This window comes from Sinocyclocheilus anshuiensis, unplaced genomic scaffold (assembly GCF_001515605.1).
Source record: "Sinocyclocheilus anshuiensis isolate Anshui unplaced genomic scaffold, SAMN03320099.WGS_v1.1 scaffold246, whole genome shotgun sequence".
Classification (NCBI taxonomy): Eukaryota; Metazoa; Chordata; class Actinopteri; order Cypriniformes; family Cyprinidae; genus Sinocyclocheilus; species Sinocyclocheilus anshuiensis.
This window is the reverse complement of record NW_015542356.1, coordinates 143,907-170,577: the sequence shown is the minus strand read 5'-3', so window position 1 is coordinate 170,577 and position 26,671 is coordinate 143,907. Positions and strand designations below refer to the sequence as shown.

Below are 26,671 nucleotides of genomic sequence, written 5' to 3'. Positions count from 1 at the left end.
GCGCCCTCACGTCTACGTCACGATGTGGGAAGATTTGCATAACACCGTCCAAATGTTCACGCAAAGAAGGCATAACTTTGATTCTCGCTGTAGTATTGTTGCTGCGGCTGCCGCTGCTGCTGCCGCTGCCGCCGCCGCCGCCGCCGCCATGTTGTGGAGATGCTGTGTGTTTCATTGTGAAAGCGAAACTACTTTGTTTGGTCTTCCAAAAGAGGACGATATCCGCTTCGTCATGCCTGGAGCTGATCCGTGCTGGTCGCTGAGGAAATACATCAACTTCGCGCTGTGGATCGCCGGATCGGCTTTCACCGTGGACAAAGCGGAGTCCAGCCCGGGGTCGTCACATGTGTTTGTCGCAAGCCTGCCGGACGCTCCTTCGTCGAATCCGCCGGCCGCGCCGTTCTCAAGCCCACCAGCCGCCACTCACTCAGCCCGCCGGTGTTGTGCCGAAATTGGTGACCTAGCGAAAACTGTGACCAGGGGTCGCTGTTCAGCAAATGTTCGCGCAGGAGATTAGACGCTAAACCGGAATGATCAGATGTTCCATGTCTTAATACTACAGAAAACACCCATTGAACAAACTAGATATTGTCACGAGCATCTAAATGCTTATATAGAAAAGAAATGAAACATTAATGCTGCTGCTTTCTGCTAATATTTTAGGCTACCACTAAGAATTGATTCCTTATGAGATGTTTAGCGCTTATTGTGTAACATATTCTGATTATCTGATAAATGTAGGTCTTTATTCTTATTACTGTTTACTTTAATTACCCAGTAATGTTGGAGATCCCACAGTTTGCTCCTTACAAATGCATATGATGCAGTCACTTGAATCTGACAAGTAAAAAATCATAGCTATCGAAATGTTACCACACTTTACTTCATAATAACTGACTATACATTTTTAATAAAGTGTGATGTGTGAGATTCTCTTCTTTCTGTTATATATAAATAAAGCATACTGATCAGATATTAATATTTATAGATACAATAGGGTCTGACAGGTTAAATTTTAAGCTATTGAAATGTGTTACCCCTCTTTATTTCACGCAGGTGACTAATGCTTAATAAAGTAACTTGTGATGTTTCAGCTCCTCTTTATCGCTTATTGTGTAACATATTCTGATTATCTGATAAATGTAGGTCTTTATTCTTATTACTGTTTACAGTAATTACCCAGTAATGTTGGAGATCCCACAGTTTGCTCCTTACAAATGCATGAGCTGGCTAGGGTCACTGAGTCTGACAAGTAAAATTATCATAGCTAGAAATGTTGCCACTCTTAATTTTATAATAACTGACTATAAATGTTTAATAAAGTGGCTCATGTGATGTGTGAGCTCCTCTTTCTATTTTATAAAGCATATTTATCAGATAGTATGGTATGATAGGTCAAAATTATAGCTACCAAAATGTTACCTCTCTTTAAGTCTATGTTCTTCAAACTCATTCAAGTGATGTATTGCTCCTTTTTCCTATAGGTTTATTCTTGTTGTCTTTTGAGTAACAGTCACCAATTATTAGACATTACCATTACTGAAAAAAAAGCTCACTAAGCTAATTTCTGTGATTTTTTATTTTAGGTTATCATTCTAAACATTTGTTTCTTGTTGCACATCCAACACTGCTGAAATTATCCAGTTAAAAAAAAAAAAAAGTTGCTTAGAATTTTAAGTAGCCTATACAATCAACTTAGCTGTATGTCATTTCAACTTTAATTACATTAAACTGACTTAAAAACATGAGTGTTGTGATGTTTCTTAACACACCTCTGTCTAGATAAGGACAAGACATTTTGAGTTATTCCTCCTAACACAGAAAGTTTGTTGAAATATTTTACGCACTACTGTGTTATAGTTACACAATTTGTGTCAAGTATGTGTTATTTTTGATCAAACATTGTATGCAATAAAAACACAGCAAACTCACATATAGTTTATTGAAGTGAGGAAACTTTCTCTTGAGCAGAGTAACGGCTCATGAATTGATGCAAGCAGCAATGTGATTGGCTGATAAATAACATTGTGTTGCATTTTTTTCTTTTTAATACATTTAACACAAAACAACACAAAAAAATTATTAAAAATTAACATCCTTTTTTAAGAGTGCATGGTTTATTGATCAAACCATATTTTTATTTTACATTTATGTTTGCATATTGCTAAGAATTTGTATAAAAAATGAATATTATATTTTACTGAGATTCTCTCATGAGGTTTTACTGCCTTCTAAGAGTATTCCTAGAATAGAAAAGTTGAGTAGTTGAATAGTTAGAGATGAGTTATGATTGCGGTAGGGGTCAAATGTTTTTATATAATCTGAAAAACAAAGTAGGATAAAATGTGTATGAATAAATAACCTAAATAAGACTTTTATGTAACTGTAAATAACTTATAGTGGTGTCATATCTGCTCACAGATCAACCTTTTACAAAACAAATACAGGAATGCATGGGCTATAATTGTATACATGGCTGTCCCTTAAACATTACTTTTTTTTTACAACACGGGTTTACAACACTATTTCACAATCAAATGCTACTTTAATCTTGACAAACTACATACAATTTGAGAGGTCTACGTTTTTCAGCATTACTGCACTTTAAAAAAATATATATATTGGGGTGGAGGGGGTGAACATTAACATGATAAATGCATGTTAGTCAAAGGAATTCCTTCTCAATCTGCATTTTTTTTTACATTGAATCTGCACAAGAAAATCAGGGGAAAAAACCTGTAAGCCTCAAAATAGGCATATAAATGTTGCAATTTAATTCTGCTCTTTCTCTTGATGCCACATAATACCTTCACGTATTAACATATTATTTTTAATTAAGTGCAGTTTCTGATATGAATAACAAAAAGCTCATATAAAAACAGGCTTACTGTATGGCTCTTATTGCTTTTTGGAAATGATTAAGCCAATTAATTGTAGGTACATGTCAAACAACTTTTGTGTAAAAGGGAAAAAATAGAAGAGGAGCTGAAACATCACAAGTTACTTTATTAAGCATTAGTCACCTGCATGAAATAAAGAGGGGTAACACATTTCAATAGCTTAAAATTTAACCTGTCAGACCCTATTGTATCTATAAATATTAATATCTGATCAGTATGCTTTATTTATATATAACAGAAAGAAGAGAATCTCACACATCACACTTTATTAAACATTTATAGTCAGTTATTATGAAATAAAGTGTGGTAACATTTCGTCAGATTTAGTGACTGCATCATATGCATTTGTAAGGAGCAAACTGTGGGATCTCCAACATTACTGGGTAATTAAAGTAAACAGTAATAAGAATAAAGACCTACATTTATCAGATAATCAGAATATGTTACACAATAAGCGCTAAACATCTCATAAGGAAACAATTCTTAGTGGTAGCCTAAAATATTAGCAGAAAGCAGCAGCATTAATGTTTCATTTCTTTTCTATATAAGCATTTAGATGCTCGTGACAAAATCTAGTTTGTTCAATGGGTGTTTTCTGTAGTATTAAGACATGGAACATCTTTTACAGCACCGCTCAGCTCCTCTGAGGTTGATCATTCTGGTTTAGCGTCTAATCTAACGTGCGTGCTCCCGCGCGAACATTTGCTGAACAGTGACCCCTGGTCACAGTTTTCGCAGGGTCACCGATTTCGGCACAACACCGGCCGTTCCTCACTCTAGCCTGCCGTGTGTGACGCTGTGTGCATAACATTTCCGTCACACGCTTGAGGTATTCAGCCAATCACAATGCACTGGATAGCTGGTCAATCAGAGCACACATCGCTTTTCAGAACGATGAGCTTTGTAAAAATCGATGCGTTTCAGAAAGGTGGGGCATAGAGGAGCAACAATAATGCACATTATGTGGAAAATAATGTGTTTTTTGAACCTTAATGAAATAAATTGAAATGAAATGAAAATGAGACTAATCGGACCAATCACCGCAGATTAGCATCATGCAAAGGAGGGGTTTGGAAAAATGAATCGTTAAACGAATTGTTTGGGAGTCGTTGAGCAAATAAGGTAAAAATAAATGCATATCATAAGAGAATTAAAGTGTTTTTTGACCTTGCATGCATGTCAACCTGTTGCTGGGGACTCCCAAAACCAAAATATGAACCTTTCATTACCCATAATAGGGGCACTTTAAAGGAGACCTATGCACCTTTTTACAATATGTAATATAAGTCTCAGGTGTCCCCAGAATGTGTCTTTGAAGTTTCAGCTCAAAATACGCCACAGATCATTTATTATATCATTTTGAAAATGCCTATTTTGAGTGGAAGCAGAAACACGCTGTTTTCTAGCATGTCTCTTTAAATGCAAATGAGCTGCTGCTCCCCTCCCCCTTTTCCAGAATAGGGCTGTGCCTTTACAGCTCATACCTCGGATACTCTGATAAAAAAACATATGTTTGGTTTTGAACCATATCAGTTTAAACTTCTTATATACGGGTTTCAGAGCACACACATCCGAAGCATGCTCAAAGAAAGCGGCTGTCACATGACATGTGAGTACTAAACTAAATTTCTCTTTCATGTTTTATTGCACTTAAGCAGTCAAATACACACAAGTTCTCTTAAAAACACACACGAGTTACAAAAACAGTTGGTTATGTCTGTGAAGGTAAACAGTTGGGAAAGAAATGGCATGTTTATATTAAATCTGTGTGGCAGAAGCGTAATATACAATAAATAAATCAATAAATCCATTGCTCTCTTGTCTCGTCTGAGGCTGGGACTCTAAATAGTGTTCTGTGCTCTTCAGTGCAGCCAAAGACAGAACAATTAGCATGCTTTGCTTGAACTTATGCTATGGCATTAGATCTGACACCATTGTCGCTTGCAAAAACACAATGGCAGTGCTGTGGGTGGAAACGTGCAGATTAAGGGGCAGTAATATTATAATAACATCCCCTTTCTACATTATGGGGGGAGCGAAATCTGAGAGGCTTGTTTTTTCACAAGCTTGCAGAGAAAGGCTTATCAAAAAAATGTACTGGGTTGTTGTTTTTTTCACGTTTTCAGGGTTGGGAGATGCACCGGGGACCCGATTATAGCACTTAAACATGGAAAAAGTCAGATTTTCATGATATGTCGCCTTAAAAATTTCTATGGAATAACCAGGTATGTGTATTAAGAAGGTATGTTATGTTGACTTAAAAAAAAAAAACATATTCAGCAGAAGTGAAAAGATAAAATGGTGCACTCACCTTTCATACCAAACTTGGAGCTTCTGCCATACTTGAGGAAAACTAACATCAGGATACATCCGGTTAAAGCAACCCCAGCTATTCCAACCACTATATAAACCTAGAATATATAAAGGTACAGTAGATTTTACTGAAGCAAGCACATCTGCGGTGGGTTTAAATTGATTGTATCAAAGAAAGTCATTTACAAATTGAAATTTCTTGCTTTAATGATATTGTCACAAATGTAAATTGTCCAATAATAAATCAAACAATAAACAGAATATCCTTAGTGAATATATGTTAAGCTCTGTCAACAGCATCTGCAGCCTGCTGTCAATTACTACAGAAATTAAATGTGTCTAGTCTCTCAGTTTAACTTAACGGAGATCAGGGACGCTGAGAAAATGGCCTTCCTGGACTCCCCCGTCTCTCCCAAGAGACTCTTTGGCACGGCTGTGGACGGTATCACAGAGCGCTTCACTGAGGCACAAAAGACGTTGCAGGTGCTGCGTCATTTCCTGCCTAAGCTCCCCAGTTCGGCAACTGTTTCAAGTCGCCCCAAGACTGCATCCACTCAACAGTTTGCGAAGCCAGCGCCGCCACAGCCTCTGCAAAAACAGGAGCCTGGGCTTCACCAGCATCACCGAGCGGCTAGGAAGTATCCCTTCCCGAAGCGTCAAGGTCCCCGCCCACTCGTAGTGCTGGACACAAAGCCTCAAAAGCCATCCTGATCCAGCAGACAGGAAGAGGAGAGGGCTCGTTCTCGCAGAAGCCAGAACCCCCTCAAAGAAAGCTCGCATTTACTCCCCGTCTCTTCGAACATCTCTGAGTAGCGGAGGTTTTCTAACAGGGCACGTCCTGCAAAACCAGCATGTGCCCCATCAAATTACCGCTGTGATAGCGGACCCACATACTTTAAAGTGCAAAATTCCTCTCCCTGCACTCACACATGCCAGCTCCCCGCCTTCACACGGCGAGCTGTCATTCATAAAAATGGAACCTCTTGCCACCCGCCTGATGGCTTGGAAAGCCATTCCCGGCGTGTCAACATGGATCCTAAAACGATAGAACAAGGATACTCGCTTCAGTTTGATCGCAGGCCTCCTCGTTTCAGAGGTGTCATTCAAACTTCGGTATCGAACAACGATTCTCATGTTCTTCGGTCCTAAGTAAACACATTGCTTGCAAAAGGTGCCATAAAACAGGTACCCATTCGCGAGCGATGCCTACACATCAACTGCCTCGAAATGATGGCTGTTTGTCTGGCCCTAAAGTCCTTCCTGCCAGCCTTAAAGGGGCACCACGTCTTGGTCCAGTCAGACAACATGACTGTGGTAGCTTATATCAATTGCCAAGGCGGCCTCAGGTCACGTCCCCTGTACAGGATGACTTGACGTCTCCTACTATGGGCACAGAGCAAACTCCTCTCACTACGAGCGGTTTACGTGCCGGGCAGACTGAACCAGGGAGCGGACATGCTGTCCAGGGACAATGTAGCTCCAGGAGAGTGGAGACTACATCTTCAGTCGGTTCAGATGATCTGGTCCGTTTTCGGCAAGGCAGAGGTGGACCTCTTCGCCTCCGAAGACAACTGTCACTGCCCAATCTATTTCTCAACACAACGGGATGCTCTGGCCCACGACTGGCCCAACACCCGTCTGTATGCTTTCCCTCCGATCTCTCTGCTCCCTCGGGTCATCAGGCGAGTCAGGGAAACAAGATGTGCTCTCCTCTTGGTGGCCCCACTCTGGAGGAACCAACCTTGGTTTCTGGAAATGGTCCAGCTGTCATCAGCAGCCCCATGGCCGATACCACTGAGGAAAGACCTTCTCTCGCAAGCACAGGGCAGGATTTGGGATCCCCAGCCAGAGCTGTGGAACCTTCATGTCTGGTCCCTCGACGGGAGGCTAACCAGCTCCCCGCGAGAGTGTCAAACAGCATCTTAGAAGCAAGAGCTCCGTCTACAAGACGTCTCTACGCTCTCAAGTGGTCAGTCTTTTGTGACTGGTGTTCAGCACGAGATCAGGACCGGAACTCATGTGACGTGTCCCACGTGCTAACCTTTCTGCAAGAGCTGTTGGACAAGGGGCGCACCTAGGGCTGTGAATCTTTGGGTAGATAGCGAATCGATTCGATTCACGATTCATAGGTTTTCGATTCGATTCAAGAACGATTTTTGCAAATTAAGAATGATTCAATTCGATTCAATTCACAATAAAAATTCGATTCGATTCGATTAACGATTCGATTCTGCATTCTTTAAGTGCATTCACAGGATTATTTAAATACTTCCCCTAAATTCTTTAAATGCTTAGTAAGGGGGCAAATTACACAGCAGCCTTTATGGTTAGAGAACCATAGCTTACAGAAAAAAAAAACACTTTAACACTAAAACACTTTCGCTATAGAAATCGCGATTCATTCGATTCTTAACGTTTTAAATCGATTACTGTCCGAAATCGGCGATTCACGATTCAAAAATCCATGTTTCAAGATCGATGCATTGCATCGTCAGGGTTTGTAATCGATGCATCGAGAAAACGAGTGAATCGTTACAGCCCTAGGCGCACTCCATCCACACTTAAAGTCTATGTGGCAGCCATCGCAGCAAATCATTCTCTCGTGGCTGGCCAGACTATCGGCAGGAACGACTTGGTCATTAAATTCCTGAGGGGCGCTCGGAGGTTAAATCCTCCTCGTCCCAGGACTGTGCCAACGTGGGATTTGTCTCTAGTCCTAAGGGCCCTCAAGGGCCCTCCCTTTGAGCCGCTCCAATTGGCGGACTTACGGGTCATGACGCTCAAAACTGCTTTGCTTTTGGCCTTAGCATTGGTCAAACGAGTGGGTAACTTGCAAGCACTGTTGGTCAGTGCTTCCTGTCTCGAGTTTGGGCCCAACGACTGTAAAGTCGTTCTTCAGCCGCGTAGCGGTTATGTGCCTAAGGTGCTCTCAACTCCATTCAGAGCCCAGGTGATCTCCCTGCTGGCCCTTCCTGTAGTGGAGGGTCAACAGGGTCAGAACTTATTGTGCCCGATCCGGGCACCCAAAGTTTACATTGAGCGCTCTAAGTCGTTCAAACAGTCTGAGCAGCTCTTTGTGTGCTTTGGAGGCTGCTCTAAAGGGCTGCCGGTCACAAAGCAGAGACTATCTCGCGGGATTGTAGATGTGATCGCCCTGGCTTACGCCTCAGTGGGCTCACAGTGCCCTATAGGAGTGAGAGCCCATTCAACTAGAGGAATGGCCTCCTCCTGGGCGTGGGCCAGCGGGATTTCCATCAGTGAGATTCGTGTGGCCGCTGGTTGGTCGTCGCCGTCCACATTAGTTAGATTTTATAATTTGGACATCCCTGCCTTGCAGGCACGGATCGTATCCATTTAAACTGCTGGTTTCTCCCGGAGGCGGAAACAACTGTGTCAGTATCCCTGGCTAATGCTCGGGACTGAGTTTAGCTCTCATGTTTCAGGGGCCCTTAAATTAGTGATTCTAAACTGGGCTCGTAGAGCAGATCGTTATGTTTCTGCTCATAGCACGGCGTGATTGGGTATCGTTCCCATAACACAACGTGAAGTGAACGTTCGATAGGGAACGCTCCGGTTACTGACGTAACCTCGGTTCCCTGAGCTAAGGGAACGAGAGTTGCGTCACTTGCCATACTATAAGCTGCACGCAAATCGATGGCTGTCGCTTCAGTCGAAGTGATTCTGATGAAATGCTGCATTGAGCCGACTTACATAGAGGTCGGTTCCGCCCTTTCTGGCGGGCTAAAGCGCCATTGGTTAGTTACACAAACGTTAACAAATCAGGCTTCAGTAACAGGGTAAACAGGAGGATAACCCATAACGCAACTCTCGTTCCCTTATCTCAGGGAACCGAGGTTACGTCAGTAATCTGAGCATTTTCTATGGTAATCAACAGCAGTCCACAGATGTATTTAACCTGAAATTTTCCTTTAATCGCACTATGCAAAAACATACCGCGACTTTGTCCTCCAGTGGCGGGGTTTCTTAAAAAAAAAAAGGCAGATTAAACAAATTACACTATTTAAAGGACTGCAGTTCAAAACTATAAAAGCCTGAAGGTTTGAACAAATTCATGTGATACATGAGTGATAAAGGGAGGAACAGACTTACCTGGACTAAATGTTGTGTCTGTGTTACATCATTTAAATGGAAAGAAAAATGGAAATGGATTATGTAGTGATATATAACATTCTATAAACATCACAATATATAAATATATATATTTATGAATTACAAAGAGCAGCTGGGTGAATCTCATGAAAACTGGTCATATTTCACCTCATTATCATAAAAAATTATATTTTGCATAAAGAAAATTAAGTCTCTTTTTAGAACTATAAAGTTTTTTTTTGCATTGTGCAATTATTTTCATAGCAATTAAGCACAAACCCCCTAATGGCAGTAGTCTACTTACAGTTTTTTCACCTGCTTACAGAAACAACTGTGTCAGTATCCCTGGCTAATGCTCGGGACTGAGTTTAGCTCTCATGTTTCAGGGGCCCTTAAATTAGTGATTCTAAACTGGGCTCGTAGAGCAGATCGTTATGTTTCTGCTCATAGCACGGCGTGATTGGGTATCGTTCCCATAACACAACGTGAAGTGAACGTTCGATAGGGAACGCTCCGGTTACTGACGTAACCTCGGTTCCCTGAGCTAAGGGAACGAGAGTTGCGTCACTTGCCATACTATAAGCTGCACGCAAATCGATGGCTGTCGCTTCAGTCGAAGTGATTCTGATGAAATGCTGCATTGAGCCGACTTACATAGAGGTCGGTTCCGCCCTTTCTGGCGGGCTAAAGCGCCATTGGTTAGTTACACAAACGTTAACAAATCAGGCTTCAGTAACAGGGTAAACAGGAGGATAACCCATAACGCAACTCTCGTTCCCTTATCTCAGGGAACCGAGGTTACGTCAGTAATCTGAGCATTTTCTATGGTAATCAACAGCAGTCCACAGATGTATTTAACCTGAAATTTTCCTTTAATCGCACTATGCAAAAACATACCGCGACTTTGTCCTCCAGTGGCGGGGTTTCTTAAAAAAAAAAAGGCAGATTAAACAAATTACACTATTTAAAGGACTGCAGTTCAAAACTATAAAAGCCTGAAGGTTTGAACAAATTCATGTGATACATGAGTGATAAAGGGAGGAACAGACTTACCTGGACTAAATGTTGTGTCTGTGTTACATCATTTAAATGGAAAGAAAAATGGAAATGGATTATGTAGTGATATATAACATTCTATAAACATCACAATATATAAATATATATATTTATGAATTACAAAGAGCAGCTGGGTGAATCTCATGAAAACTGGTCATATTTCACCTCATTATCATAAAAAATTATATTTTGCATAAAGAAAATTAAGTCTCTTTTTAGAACTATAAAGTTTTTTTTTGCATTGTGCAATTATTTTCATAGCAATTAAGCACAAACCCCCTAATGGCAGTAGTCTACTTACAGTTTTTTCACCTGCTTACACACAAAATCTTTACTTGTCACACAATTTCTGAAACCTGACACTCAGACACAACCACACACCAAATCTGCAAAACCATACACTAATTCTTGGCCTTTTGTCTCAGTTTTCAATTTCATAAAACAGTTTTTGCAAAACACAACACACAATTCTGTATGTAACACACAAACATCTAACAGGAATTAATATTATGGCACAGGTGTTTGCAAATGTTTGCTTTTGAGATGTGTTTGTGATATTTTGAATGCAGTGCTTCATTTTGCAAGAGATGTGAGTCATTTTGCATTTTGTGTGTGCAATTCTTGGATTTGTGTGTAAAGTTTTGAAAAAAAGAGGCAAAGTTTTGAAAATGTGTGTAAGCAGTTGAAAAAAACTGTAAAAATTTCTCTAATTAATAGTATAATATCCAATAGTCTTTGTACTAAACATTATTTACAATAATGATTTAAAATAATTAATTGTATCCAAACAGGAAGATTTTCATGAGTTCAGTATGAAATTAAGAATAAGAGGTTTTCACAATATAGTAAATAAAAAAGAAAGAAAGATAGAAAGAAGGAAAAATAAAGAGAAAGAAATATTTATTTGGTGGGGAAAATGTGCTTAATTTTTTTAATAAATAAAAAAATACTGTCACAATGTTAAAAATCTTAAAGGTCCTAAAATGGATTTCTTTGTTTTTTTTCCTTATGAATATAGGGTGAAATTTTAGGGTCAAATTTAATTCAACTAACTTTATTATATTTAAAATTGTACTTGCTTTAATTAACCAAAATATTGTTTTACAAGACAACTCACCATAATAGAACACTCCCTCTGTGGAAACAAAAATATGACAGATGTTTGATTGTACACATTAATAGGCTGTATTATTTATAATAATAAATAAAATAAAACATAAATTTTAGAGTGATGCAGGAAAACCCAAGCCCACCTGTCCCTGAGTGGTCCACATCAGGTATGTGCATGAAGTGAGCCGTCACGTTTCCCCTGTCCTCTCCGAACTCATTGCTAGCCACCAGCGTGTAAATGCCATTATGGATATGAGTGGGAATGTCCAGCTGCAGACAGCCGTGGTACTCCGTATCCGTGATTTCATGGATTTCAGTCCTGATGTACTGCTGCTCCTCCAGCAGCTTCCCCTCGTGGTACCAGTGCAGATCAGGCCTCGGGTTGCCCGTCACAGTGAAAGGGATGCACCAGTCCTGGTTCCTCACGGGCTGGTACAGCTGCACGATAGTAGGGGGAACTGACCCAGGAGAAAGAAGAAGGGGCAGAGGAACGAGAGAGAGAAGGAAAGAGGGGAGGAGGAGAGGAAGTGTAATAACAGGATGTACCAAAGGGGTAAACGAGAGGAACATGGAAAATTTCGCTGTAGTTTGACGAAAGGAAAGTGTCTGACAGGCGTGACAGCACATGGGACAAAGGGGCAGTATAGAGGGATTCTAGGATGAGAAATACAAGAGAATGACAATAAATGAAGAGGCTTACTGTAATATTACAACACAACATGAAGAAAGATGCAATGCATAACCAAAAGCAAATGGTTAAAAGGATTTCACCAAAGTTAACTGATTTGTCGCTGATTGGTGGAAATTAAACATCATGTTAGTGTATCATACAGAAATGTTATGTACATATAAAAAAGAGACTGTTTTGTTAGAGGAATAGATTGCTGCTTATTGTTCAAAGCCATATGATTTTCCAGCAGAATTTCCAAGCTGCTCCTCATGACGCATTGAGTCATGTTTGATGTCACTGAAGTCAAAAGTCACTGTTTCTCACATTGATTCTCACGGCCGTTTGCCATGTGCCAAGTTTGAATTTGTGCAAGCATGAATCATACAGCTTCAAGGCCTTTAAGATATTTTATGAAGCATGTCAGCCTGTTTACTGTCAAAAGTTCAAAAGAACCATTTATTTGAAATAGGCCTAGATTTTTTTGTAACAATGTAAAAGTCTTTACTACCACTTTTTAATGAGCACAGTTTATTGCATCCTTGCAAACTGAAAGTGCTGTATATTAATTGATGAAAAAAAAAATCTTACTGAATCCAAACATTTGAATGGTATTGTATTTTGTTGTACAAAAAAAGAGCAGTTTGGACTTTGCTTTTGTGTTCCAGGGAAGACAGAAAATATGGGTTTGGAATGACATGAGGGTGAGTAAATGATCTTCATTGAATTTACACCAAATCCTCAACTTAAATCTTTACTTTTTCCTTAATGTGTTAACTACTCCTTTAACTACACACATATCAATAAAAAACACACAAAATAAAACGGGTAAATTCTACAAGGCTCAAAGCTTACTATTAAGTAGGAAAGGTTTTTCAAGCAGTGTTATGCAACAATGTGAGTTTTGTCGGGCCCAGTAGACTAATGTGATAGCTTGAGGGGAAACTTCCTGAATCTTAAGCATTTGGCACATTTTCAAATGTATCTTGAACTCTTAAAAACCATCCAATAGTTCAACCTACCATTCTCCTAAAGGAAGCCATCTAATCTCTAAGCATTCATGTCAAATGACCCACAGCCTCCTATTCAGTTTGAAATCTTATTATTTTGTCAAAATATACTTGGTAGACATCAAGCTTACAAATCAAAGAAAAATGATGGTAATATTAATCACTTACAAAGTTTCTGATGTGACAGCTCAATGACATGAATCGTTATTTCAAATTCTAGGAAGTCAATTACACCTTTGATGAACAGACGCATTCCGCCACTGAAATAATACTTCATGGGGAAATTATTGGAGGTTCAGTGAGTTTTACTTACAGTACCAATCGAAGTTTGGACGCACTCAACTTGAATGAATCAACTTTCCATGCCTACATATCAATTCCTCTTCAAAACTATATATTTTTATTTTTTATTTTTTTTTTTTTTTAAATAGATGTATTGGAACAGATTGTGAAAGAAAGACAGGCAACAAGTGTCCAGCATACATGTGGATGCCTTCAATACAGTTTAAAATTAGGATGCGCCTCATGATTTTGGTTGAGGGAAGCCCAGAGTGTGCAGAGCTGTAAACAGTACCCCTGTAAAGGGCAAAGGGTGGCAAGATTTAACATTTTTCACTACATAATTCCAATGCCACCGCATGTATTATTTTTTTTTAGTTTTGATGACTTCACTATTATTCTAAAATGTGGAACAAAGTCATAATTAGGTCTGATGAAAACCTACATTCAACAATAATATTTTTTATTGCAGTATTGTGACTTTTCAATTTATTTGTAATTGTTCGTGCACATGAGAGCAGAGTTCTATATTTTCATGATAATGTTGGTAAATGCAAACCAGATTTGTTAAATTCAGTAACCTAACAATAGCATTATCCTATGCATGGGAACATAACATGTTCTAGACTTCTAATACATGGTCATTTGCTGTGTTGGGACAGCTTACCAAGTAACCTGTTACACTATTGCATAACTCATAAAAAAAGTATCTAATTATGTTACATTATTACTTTTTTTATGGAACTAATGAAGAAACTGGCTGACTTTTAAGTGTTTATCTGAACATGTATCATGGTCCTAAGGGACTACACACTTTGGGTACCTCTCACTTTCATTGCAAAGAAAATCTCTGGACTTTTATAAGTTGATAAACTGCGATACATGAAATAAAGGAATCCTCTATTTTAGTAGTTTTTAGATGTTTCACCTTGCATAGTCATCATTCATTGTATTTAAAGATGAGGATGTCACACTACTTCTCCATGTTGGAATCTGCCAAATTTGGATTGCTTCTCTCAAGTGACAGATAGATTTGCACTAAAATACATTAAGATTCATTGGATACACAGCCTTTAATGCCCTACTGATTTTGTGGGGTGGGTTGTACGATCAGTGGTGGACAATAACAAAGAATTTTACTCTTAGTACGTATGTCATTTTTTTTTTTATCAGAGTTTTACTTTACTGCATTCTATAGCATAATGTCTTGACTTTTTACTCCACTTAAAGGGTTAGTTCACCCCAAAATTAAAATTAGGCCATAAATTACTCACCCTCAAGGCATCCTAGGTGTATATGACTTTCTTCTTTCAGACGAATCCAGTCGGAGGTATATTAAAAATTGTCTTTGATCTTTCAAGCTGTTTAATGGCACTCAGTGGGTGTTGCAGTGCTTCAGTCCAAAAGAAGAGAAATAAAAAGAGCCACTCCATTAAAAAAAAAGTGTCTCACACGGCTCCGGGGGGTGAACAAAGGCCTCCTGTAGCGAATCGAAGCGTTTTTGTAAGAAAAATAACCATATTTAAAACGTAATAATCAATTTAATCTAGCTTGCGCTCACTGTTGTAAACGGAAGCAGTTCCGGGCGGATGACGTATAAGTTCGGCGTTGCGCCACTCAGAAGTGACGAACGCGGAAGCGCGGGGGAGAGATCAAAACAAAACAACGGTCACTAATTAGAAGTACAAAACGAGGATTTGTAAAGAAGAATGTTGGAGGATTTCGATATAAGCCAAAATGTGCTAAGGTAAGACTTCTTTCACTGTTATTTTCTTGCATCTCACATACAGACGAAGACACATTTCTGATGCACGTTTAAATACGTCATTAACAACTAGATGTTCAGTTCAGTTCCATACACACTGCGTAGAATTTCTGTAAATGCGGTTGTCACTACCTGTATTTTTCGGGAGTTAATGCGGTTGTAGAATGCGGTTGTCGCTCCCGTATTTTAGTGAATTATGTGTGTACAGAACGCGATTAACGAGTAAAAGGTGAACCGACAACCGAATTTAACTGCAGTGTGTACGTGGCCATAGCCAAAACCACCGCATAGCCGCTCTTTAGTGTAGATGCATGTTGATTTTATCAGACGATGTCGCGTTTATAAATGAGAGTGACTCCTGGTTAACATGTATTAATGGGTCATGTTTAGTAACTATTTAGTGTGGAATTTTCTACAATATTCACTCATCATGACAGTGAAATTTGGCATTCTAAGTCAATCTACTGCAGTATTTCCTCTCTCAGTCAGTAGAAAATGTTGTTAACACCTGGTCATGCATGAAAAAAAAACCCGTCATCATTTTGAAAAATACCGTGATATAAATTTTTGGTCATAACGCGCAGCACTAACCGAGAGTATTATGATCCTCCAGTGTGCTGACTACTAATAATTCATAATAATGTCAGACTGAGCTCTAACCTATTTTAGGTCTATTATATCTGAGTGACTGGGACATTAGACCCCTCTCTCTTAAAATAGGTTTTTTGAGCATGAGGATGAAGCACATTAAATTCCAAAAAAATATATAATGATAATAATATGTAGTTCTTACAGATCAGTTCTCTTACTCAAGACGAAATTCAAAAGGAGTACTTATACATTTATAAGTATGTAAGTATGGAGTAATACTTCATCAGGGTATCTTTAAAACAAGTACAGGAGTACTTATACATTTATAAGTATGTAAGTATGGAGTAATATTTCATCAAAGTATCTTTAAAACAAGTACAGGACTTGTGTACTTCGTCCACCACTGGTCATGACCCACCATTTGAGCTCAAGGCCTTCTGTCACAGAGGACAGGAACAGACCTTAACTTGGGGCTCATTCTGTCAAAGCAATGCAAAGCAAATCCACACAACACAATGTGAGTTCTTACAAAGAATATTGAGAAGGACTGAAGCCTCAGTCTGGCCAACAATGTTCTCGGCACTACAGGTGAGCTCTCTGCCGTTGTCATCAGGTGAAAGTCCACTTAGAGTCAGAATAGACTGCAGCTCCATTTTGTGAGAAATCTGTGAGAAAGAAACCACAACTCTGATCTGATCTGATTATGTTTAAACATATTTTAAACATTTGGCATGCATGCGCTTTGTGGTTGCCAGGGTATTCTGGGTCGTGGTTGCCTGCTGACCAAAGTCAAAAGAGCTCACACACAAGTCTTTCTAATATTCTAGCACACTGAAAAAAAAATGATACTTTGGATCAACTTAACAAAAAATACTCTAATTTGTTACAGCCAAATGTATTATTTTTCTTAAATTGCGGCATTAACTGGAGCTAAATAATCCAAGTTCTCATTCTACACGTCAATGTATTTAATCTGTCATACAGGCTGTTGTTTTCACCATGGGTGAAGGCTCCTTTAATGTAAGTAGTATAGTGAGCATTTTAAATATTAATGGAAACACAAAGCTTTTATGGGCTAGAGTCAAGCATCTGTGGTTTCAGCGCTGTGATCAATCATGATATTTGAAAGCACATTATAGGATGCTACAGAGATTAAGTGTTTAAGTGTCCTGAATGTGTAAAACTGGCACAAGGAGGAGAGAGGTTATAACTGATGTGAGGACGGCAGATATGTATAGGCCTAATAGAATAAATAGGGCTATCATAGTCTGTTAAAACACTGTTTTCCATCTAGTATTCCATCTGTAGTTCCACCTTAGGTTTACTTATGATTTTGTGGAAGATCTACAAGGAATATTAGATCTGATGCTAAAGCTCAAGAGACTTCGCTGTGTTCAGAATGGAATACTATCATAATTGCATTGCACGAGTATGTCCAGTTGTTACATTTGAAATAAGAATGTTAAGTTTTGTGTTTTTTTAATAGACAAAATTGAATTATGGATTTTATATTTTAATTCAATAAAAAAGTATTTTTCAAGATTGATCAAAAGTCAAAATAGAGAAACTAAACATTCTGTCAACAGTCACTCACTGTCATGTCCTTCTAAACCTATAAGACTTTCTTTTATCTTTGAAACACAAAAATATTTTGAATGAATCCTGAGAGATTTCTGTCCCTCATTTGAAAATGCATTTAACCAAAACTTTCATGGTTCAAAAAGTTTATAAAAATATTATAATGAATCAAGCAGTTTAATCCAATACTATTATTGAGCAGTTAATAGTCTTCTGAAGAGACATGATTGCTTTATATTATAAACTTTAAATTTGAGCATTTATTCACACATAAACATACATAGAGAACATCAAACAGGTCTCATGCGGTCTAATGAGAAGGCAACATAGATAAACATTGATCAATGTTTATATGTGAATAAAATGATATATTAAATCTGTTTATCGTATAAAGCGATTTCAGTGTGCCTTTTCAGAAAACTTGGATTAAACCACTTGATTCATATGGATTTCTTTTATTCTTTATTGTATCACTTTATAAACTTCATAGTCATAGTTTTGCTGGACTTTCAATGGAAAGACAGACATTTTTTTAGATTTCATTCAAATATCTTTTGTGCTTTTCGAAAATGAATATTGTATAAAAGGTTTAGTAAACTGCATTGTTGTGGGATACAATATTCCATACTTATTTTTTATAATACTGTATATCTCAGCAAATGTAGCAGGTCAACCACATATTCTACATATCTAATAATATTCTATTCAACTTGCATTCTGTCTACAGAAAGAGTAAGAGCACTATAGTAGTATGCTATTCCGAACTAGCTTTATACTTAAAAGGCAAACATGGTGTTACCTCATAGCTGGTTGAGAGAGGAGGGTGATCACTGGAGTTTAAGCTCCAGGAGAGCTCAGGGGTCGGGGCTCCTGACACACTACACATCACTGTGGCATCACTTCCTGCCATTTGACTGACAACAGCAGGGATGACCTCGACACGTGGATACTCTGAAATAATGACAGAGTTTTCATGTTTGTGAGGATGATTTTTTAAATATTTCTTACCACAATCTGTGCGACTTAAAACCGCATTGGGTTTCATTACCACATGAAGGAAGAGTGAGTCTAGACAGGGCTTTTGCTTTTCCTCCTTCCTGTAGACACAGCAGCCCATCTCTCTCACTGTCATCCAACCAGACTTTGATCCAGATGTTCTTACATTCACATTGCAAAGGGTTCCCGGAGAGCAACCTAAAGCAAACCCAAACAGACTTCAGGAACAGAAAGATGCTTTCTTTGTATGGTTTACAAACAGAGCACTGTACATACAGTTTAGTACATTTTATTTAATAATAAAAAAAACTCTCACAAAGTCGACAAGTTTGAATTACGAAGTGCCCTCCAAGACAGTGTTGATAAGTTATTGTCTCTGAGATTCCTACAGATAGAGAGTAGAAAAATACTTAACTAATTAAAAATAAAGAATAACATTATAGAACATTTGTTTGAAAACATAACACATGTGCTTAATATTTGCTGCATAATTTCATTAAATTTAATAACATAAAGTATCAAAAAAGACTCACAGATATTGAAGTTTGGAATTGTTGAAGAAGGCCATCATAGATACATATGTCAGGTGAGTATTGGTCACTGTTCTGTGTGAGACAGTATATGCTCACATAAGTTCTGCTGTTCTATAAAGTTTCATTAACAATTGGCATGACCAAAAAAATTCAGATACTCACAAATTCCTGAGATTTGAGTAGAACTTCATATGGTCCTCGTTGATTGAAAGTAGCCTTTTTTGATTTGAGATGTATCTGTGGAATTGAAAGGAATGATTAGGCACATTAGATTCATAAACACAGTAGCATTGTGGTACTGTGATACACTACCATCCACAGTTTGGGGTCAGTGAGATTTTTTGATGTTTTGCTAGAATTCTCATGCTCACCAATTATTTGATCAAATCTGTACAGTAAAAACACTAATGTTGTGAATTGTTATTGCAGTTTAAAATAACATATAGTTTAACATTTGATTTATTTCTGGGAAGGCAAAGCTGGATTTTCAGCTGTAATTATTCCAGTCTTCAGTGTCACGTGATCCTTCAGAAATCATTCTAATACTAAATTGGTGCTCAAGAAGTATTATTATCAATGTTGAAAACAGTTGTGCTGCTTAATCCTTTTGTGGTAATCCTGATTTTTGATGAATAGAAAGTTCAGTGAATAGAAAGTCACAATGTGAGTTTTTATTGTCACTTTTGATCAATTTCTTGCTGAATAAAAAGGAATTGATTACATTGGTTTTAAACTGTATTCTACCTAGTTCAGATAATACTATTACCATGGGACCTTGTCAAAAACAAAACTTGCCCTTACAAAAAAGTAGCATGGTAGCCTATTGAAATTCCTGTATACCGCGGCATTTACACAGCAGTCCGATGTACTACAACGGTTTCTATTTAGAGTTTCAGTAATATTATATGTGAACGTACAATTTAAATAGGCATGCGCCTAACAAATAAAATCAAGCCGAGCTGTTTTCATTCCGCACTGGCATGCGAAAACATAGACCAAAAATTGAATATCACTCAATATCAAATAGACCGTATTTTCAGCGATGGCTAAAACAGACGCCCCGTAATACGAAATTCTTTTATCAACCCGTCACCACATGAATAAGTTAATAAAGGTGCGCGTGAAAAAGCCATGATTTCACTACAGCGCGCACATGCCTGGAGTGGGTCCGCTGAGCCGTTGTCGTGGAAACGGAGTGACATATTCGCGTAGGCGCCGATGCCTATTGCTCTGCGGACACGTTAGACTACTCCCCAACTAACCTATACACAACAATTCGTGTAATAACGTACGCGTAAAACTTACTTTCATTCGTAAATAACAGCAGTTTATTAGGCCTAAAAGCACATTTTTCCCCAAGACCAAGCCATTTGACGGTCTCTCAAGTCGGCTCGTCTTGTCAGCGCAGGCACTCGAGCAGATCAGATCAGCACTGATAAAGCTCTATGAAGCGGACGCTGTATCTTCACCGATATGCATCTAATTGCGTTATGTGGTCACTTTATACAATCTAGTGTAAGGCGATAGCGCTGTCTTTTTTTTCCTGTTCTGGTACAGAAAGGCAGCTAAGGTGAGTCAGCAGCCGCACAAAAATTTCTCTGAGTGACCATCTTTATCAAAAGAAAACCCTTTAGATGTGCTATCTTGCCAACTTATTGCTTATTTACCTTGACCCCCACCCTTTACTCATCCTCTCTTCACACACACGCGACACATGATGTCTGTTGCATGCCATGCTATGGTCTTGTTTGATGCCAAGAGCTCATACGCAAGAATGATTGTAGCGAACTCCACAGATGCTCATAACGGAAACGGGCATGTCATGGAATAGCAGGGCACTAAACTTATTTTGGCCCTCGACGAATTGAGGAATCTACCCACACACTCGCATGCTTTTTTTCCACGCATCCGTGATGCTGGAGCAGGTCTCCCGGTCCATTTCTCCGCTAAAACGCTCCACTTACATATCCGTGATGTTTTCCATGTCAGACTCCGGCACCAAGACAGGGAAATCCTCGATCCCTGGTTCTTGATCGATACACGAGATCCTCGAGGCATTGCAAAAGCACGACCCAGGACAAGCCGAGCTGAGCCTCAGCAGCCCGAATAAAATCCCACACAGCCCCAATCGAGCCATTCCACGAACCCCTGCGGTCATGGCAGGTCTAGCGCGGCGCATTCAGCGTTGTGTAATGTCTTGTAGTATTTTCAGCAATTCCGAGATGAGACGCCGCTGCTGTGGGATGCGCAAAGACGTTGTGCGCGACGCGATACTGTCATGGAGTGGCCTTATCTGGTCTCCGTAGAAAGGTGATAACGCAGCGGGGAAATGTTGGCGTGCCAATATGTTGCGCTATCCGGGCTTCGCTTGTTCCAGACGCGGTGGAGAAACGCGTGGCCGCGGGCTGCGTGTGTCTACGGGCTGCGGCGGTGACGCTGACGTCTCACATCCAGCGCTGGGCAAGAAAACAAGCGAGACAGTGTGCGCGCGTGCGTCTGCGCGCGAGTGAAGAGGCAGCAGCGCGTACCTGCTGCAAGCGCCTATTGATTACCCAGCGCATCTCCCTCAGACATCGCTGCTGTAATTACATGTGGAGGGGCACGTTAAAGACGCTCTCGGCGATGCCATATCGGCAATAATTGATCACAATGGGGCGATCTTTGGGAGATTTATGTTGACAGGGATGTCGAATCATTTGGGAAATGACTTGATCATTTTCATTTGTTTTTTTCATCTGTTTAACCATTCAGTCTGAGCTCGCTGTGTTGCTTTTCCATCGTGCTCTTTTCAACAATGCCACAACTTCATGAATAGCCATTACCGGAGTGTGACGTGCTGTTTGACGCACAAGATGGGCTGCATCTTGAAAAATAATTGCGAAACAAAAATGCCTGGACGTTTTTTTACTGTTTATGCCAGTCTCGCATTCCAATCGCCGTGTAGCCTGTGTAAAAGGAGACGAAATGATATTAGTAATAGCCTGATCTATCACTTTAGCGTGTTTACCGAATTATCAGTCTGTTTGAAGGGGTGATGGATTCGGAAAATGCGCCTTTGAATCTCACATTTGACAGCAATGCTTGCATTTCTACGTCCGTGAGAGAGAGAAGTTAGAGCCCAGCTGCGCTAGATTCCACGCGTTATATAAACATTTTGATTTTGTTTTTAGCAAGAGTACACTGAAGGGCCTTGGTTTAGGAAATCACTACAGCGCAAGCCAAAAGATGAAGTGAGATGTGACGAACTGTTATATTTTTACCAGGAGGGGGCGACAAAGGCAACATATTTTATCACGGTCAGCGGGAGCGGGATTGTCGTTTTACCCAAAAGATTATAATAGGCTATATTCCCATTAATAAACAAGCATTTTGATCTTAAAACAAGGAGAACTGTATTAGACAGGATTAGTCCGATCAGTTTGACTGGGGTTTGTATTTTTTTAAACAATACTCTGTGAACCAAACCAGTGCGATGTGAAAGACATGAGAGGCTGCACCATTAACGACTGTAAATTTGTCACTACAAACGGTGATAAAACAAAGTCTCTTTTTACTTATGGTATATGAAGCCAAGCTGTTAAACGCAAGATAAGTCGAGCGCTTCTCAGTTGCTATGACGATAGCCTATAATGTAAGCGAATGCTAAGGGGCGGGGCAACAATACTTAGTCGACAGCCCCCTTACCCAATTAGATTCTTAGGTTTTATATTGACAGTCATTTCAACCAATACAGCCGCTCGTTTGAATTCCGGTACAGCCAATCTCGAAGCTAAAAATTGCACGTAAACCTACAATGAAATCAAGGTAGAAGAAGGCGCAGATATTTCGGGCGAATATTGGTGTGACGGAAGGGCTGCCTGCAGGTTTGTTCAATATTTTGAGTCGTATTCTACACAGGCACCTCCTTTTAGAACTGTACAGTTATTTCTGGGAGTAATAAATAACAGAAGCGTCGAACGTTAATTAGACTGTTATATGCGTCGCCGTGCTGTAAATTAGCCAGTTAGCTTGCTAAGGTAAGCAATTCTCAAAATGGAGTTTCCTACTGATCACACGCAAGTCACCAGATAGTCATTTCCCTATTATCTAACCAAAGCAGAATCTTGCACACCGACGCAAACTGTTATACTAATAAGTATACTAAATGGACTAACCAAACCCTGTGTTATCATTTTGCTCGCAATAAGAGTGAATCTAGAAAACAAGCCATTTTGTGCCCATACATCGCAGGTGCAGAAAGATTTCGTTTATATAAATTTTTTGGACTGGTGTTCTTGTTATAGTACGCAATATTGTTATGTATTTCCTTCGTGAAGTTCAGTAAATGCAGCTGTGTTGTTAGTTAATGAAGGCTTGTACTGTTAATGCAACTGTAACTGTAAGGCTAGCAGGCTAAATGCTACCAGTTACTTGCGCACCATTTTGAAACACTGGGCCTTAACACAGCCCTAAACTAAGTGCTTCTAATATGTAACCAGTGTGAATATTTCGATATCGTTAGTTCTCATTTAATAATTAAAATACTGACAACTGTGTTTTTGCGGGTAAAATAAATGCACTTTGCATTTGAATGCTTTTGTAATTGTTGAAATATATTGATTTAGAATGTTTTTTTTTATATATATATTGCGTTCTTTTATTGTACATCCTGTTTTTGTTCGTATTTTGAATTTGCTTTTAAAGTAACCGCACGCTTAACTTATCAAAAAATAAATATCATCGTAAATTAGCATTTTCTTTTAAGTACAACGGAAATACCGTAGTGCATGAAAATGGTCATATTTGGTATCATAGTATTGTCTTATAATAATATCACTGTAACATGGTACAGACACAGACTTGTTTGACTCTTTAATATGACGTTTCAGAGTGAACAAGATAAAAAAAAAATGTAGGATGGAACCTGATTTTATTCATCTGGAAATTATTGGATTGTGAAAAGTTGTCACTGTATCATTGGTTTTCAGCTGGAGTGTTGCTGGTCTGTTCTGGTAAATAATGATGCCATAAACAAATTATAGATTGATCTAATCATGTGTAGTTTGGTTGGAAGAATAAACAGACTTACCGTCTTACAGTAGATATAGATAAGGAAACACTTCCTTTATTTTGTGGTGTTATGATGTCAAAGGCCATTGGTTCAATCAAACTCTCCAGTATTCTAGCACATTCATCTCACTTGGTAATATGGCTAATAATAATATAAAGTTTTGCCTTGGTATCTTTTCTGCATCTACATGATGTTAATAATTTTGCTTATTGTTGTAGTTCTTCGTAAATGCAATATGTGTCAGTCCTTGATTTTAAGGATTTGTTTATGTTTTGTACAATTCTTATACTGTGTTGGGTCACCACCTGAATCAAAACCAATTGAGAATCACTGACAGGTGTTTGGAGGTGTTGAGAAATGAGGCCTTGTTTACATCTGCTAAAAGTCGATTCTGATATAGAACAAGCTATTACATTTTGATGAACATTTATGAAATTATTTCTTTGGAATAACAAACTTTCTACATTAAGACCAGGAAAGTGTATTCATTAAGTATAATTTTGATTTCATGTTGACATTAAAAATGGTGTAGTTTCTGCATTGTTTTAACACTTAAAATGATATGTCTCTTAGAGTTACCCATCGAGGACAGCCTATTCCAGTTTCACCGCTGGCTGAAGACAATGGAGACAGAAATTGAGCAGCAGGAAGAAGACACCACTTTCAGTAACACTGACACTAACGGTAACCAATAGAGTTCAACTGTGTCTGTCCACTTTTTCTGTGATCTTGGGTTTGAAAGTAGTTCCCATTAATTTTTTACTAGGGATGTAACGATTAACCGCAAGCCGGTTTATGCAGCATCTTTGTTTGGATCATGATTAAAATGCAGTTGTTGCCTCTAATTTTAAATGGAAAGAACACAGACAAAGCCTTATTTTGTTTATATGAAGAGATTTATTTTATTTGTGTTTCTTATTTATTTGATTTGGGGCTTGTTTTAAAATTTCAATGTAGTTTTGTTATTTACATATACATTATATTTAAATTTAGTCATTTAGCAGACGCTTTTGTCCAAAGCGACTAACTAATGAGGACAATAGAAGCAATCAAAACCAACAAAAGAGCAATAATTTACAAGTGCTATATTAGTATATTATTATAGTGTTATATTTCAATTTCACAAAGAAATGTGCAGCATTTTGTCCAAGCAATAATAAAAGGACACATTTAATTTATAATTTGTCTTAAATCTCATTTTGTAAAAAAATTATAACCGTGAATCGAATCGAATCGTGAAATCAAAACCGTGAATCGAATCGAATCGTGAGTTGAGTGAATCGTTACATCCCTAATTTTTACATGGGGATTTTTTTTTTTACGTCTTTGTTAAAGAGTTATAAATAAAGGCTAAACGGCAACAGACATGTTCTGATGCATTCTGATGGCCTAATAGCTTAAGCTTTCAGCTCGACATATATTCCCTCCAGTAATGTATGTTTATATGAATGATTGTGTTAAATTAGGAAAAAATCCAAAATAGAAGCATTTTCCCGAGTGGTTGCCTTATACACTACCATATATGTATAAATTTGGATTTTAACATAATATGGTAGAAAGATGGTTATTTTTTAAACTGCTTTCTGTAAGTCCTCAAATTTAATGAGAACTTCAGTCACTAGTGCTTGGTTATGTTTTGGGTTCCGTAATGGCATTCTCTCAGAACGAGCAGTTTGATAAACAGGAATGTCTTAATTGTTGTTGAGGCTCATGTGCCAGATTTGTGTTCCCTCAGGCAAGCGCCCTGCTGAGGATATGGATGAGGAACAGGCATTCAAACGCTCCCGCAACACAGATGAAATGGTAGAGCTCAGGGTGCTGCTCCAAAGCAAAGTGAGTGAAGCCATACAAATGCACTTTTCATCTCCATTTCTTTGATATAGATTACATTTTTAGAAGTGTCATTTTATGTTTTCAGAATGCAGGGGCTGTGATTGGAAAGGGAGGCAAGAACATTAAAGCCTTACGCACAGATGTGAGTATTAAGACCATGCTCCATGCTTATTATGATCCTTTAAGCAAAGTTCTCTAATGGTCTAGTTTTAACGAGACTTCTGACAGCATTTTCAAATCCAACAGTTGTTTTCGTGAGCATTTCAGCTTTGTCAGCAAAAACACGAATCAGTCGGATTTGAAATCACACAAATCAAAACTCATGACACCAATCCGTCCATTACAGTCCTGTTAAAATCCTGCAAAGATTTTTCTGCATTTGATCTTGAGGGCAGATCTTCCGTTTTGTAGCTATAGGTTGGCTCATTTGGACAGACAAGCTCTCTGAAATGAGGCTATTTTGTGAGTCTTTGACATTGTGTATTAAAGGGGAAGCACTTCTCGACTTTGTTCTTGAAGGCATTCTCTTTCACTCTCCCCCACTTTGAAAACCCAATTACGGATGTCTTGACTCTTGAGCTGACCCATAGTCCTGTGTGAAGCACTGTTGCCCAGTGGTTCTACATTAAAAACTGTCTTCAGATCTGTTCAGCCCTGTTTCTTGAGCATTCATTGCATAGTGTCTTCAAAAAAGAAAAAAGAAAATTGGACAGTAGATTAATGAGTATAGCCTTGTATTCAATTAAAAATGTATTCCTTCTCCCCCTCTTCCCTCTCCTTTACTTTTTTGTTTTTGGCCACCTTCCTCCGTTGCCCATGTACTGGATCGACTTGCCCCTCCTGCGTTGCCCACCTTGATGTTGGCCCAACCTCCGCCCCT

The 26,671-nt window shown here is 38.8% G+C and overlaps 2 protein-coding genes across 4 annotated transcripts in view; one reads left to right on the top strand and one right to left on the bottom strand.

The window, feature by feature from the left end:
- Window positions 1-21,440, bottom strand: part of ntrk2b (neurotrophic tyrosine kinase, receptor, type 2b) — a 39,099-nt gene extending 17,659 nt beyond the window's left edge. For all 3 annotated transcript variants that reach the window (XR_001634562.1, XM_016490493.1, XM_016490492.1), the window contains exons 1-12: window positions 20,873-21,440; window positions 19,071-19,145; window positions 18,909-18,980; window positions 18,692-18,760; window positions 18,428-18,573; window positions 18,179-18,330; window positions 16,331-16,466; window positions 11,633-11,947; window positions 11,497-11,514; window positions 10,377-10,394; window positions 10,221-10,249; window positions 5,212-5,311 (exon numbers count right to left, since the gene is read on the bottom strand). Coding sequence is in view for 2 of the 3 variants with exons in the window: in XM_016490493.1 (XP_016345979.1) it covers window positions 5,212-5,311; window positions 10,221-10,249; window positions 10,377-10,394; window positions 11,497-11,514; window positions 11,633-11,947; window positions 16,331-16,466; window positions 18,179-18,330; window positions 18,428-18,573; window positions 18,692-18,760; window positions 18,909-18,980; window positions 19,071-19,145; window positions 20,873-21,087 (1,345 nt within the window). In the remaining variant the exon portion in view is untranslated. The remainder of the gene's footprint in view (window positions 1-5,211; window positions 5,312-10,220; window positions 10,250-10,376; window positions 10,395-11,496; window positions 11,515-11,632; window positions 11,948-16,330; window positions 16,467-18,178; window positions 18,331-18,427; window positions 18,574-18,691; window positions 18,761-18,908; window positions 18,981-19,070; window positions 19,146-20,872) is intronic.
- A 1,260-nt stretch (window positions 21,441-22,700) lies between these two features.
- Window positions 22,701-26,671, top strand: part of LOC107691775 (heterogeneous nuclear ribonucleoprotein K-like) — a 27,128-nt gene continuing 23,157 nt past the window's right edge. The window contains exons 1-4 of the mRNA XM_016490588.1: window positions 22,701-22,771; window positions 24,532-24,642; window positions 25,694-25,791; window positions 25,877-25,933. Of these exons, the coding sequence (XP_016346074.1) occupies window positions 24,582-24,642; window positions 25,694-25,791; window positions 25,877-25,933 (216 nt within the window). The 5' untranslated portion in view covers window positions 22,701-22,771; window positions 24,532-24,581. The remainder of the gene's footprint in view (window positions 22,772-24,531; window positions 24,643-25,693; window positions 25,792-25,876; window positions 25,934-26,671) is intronic.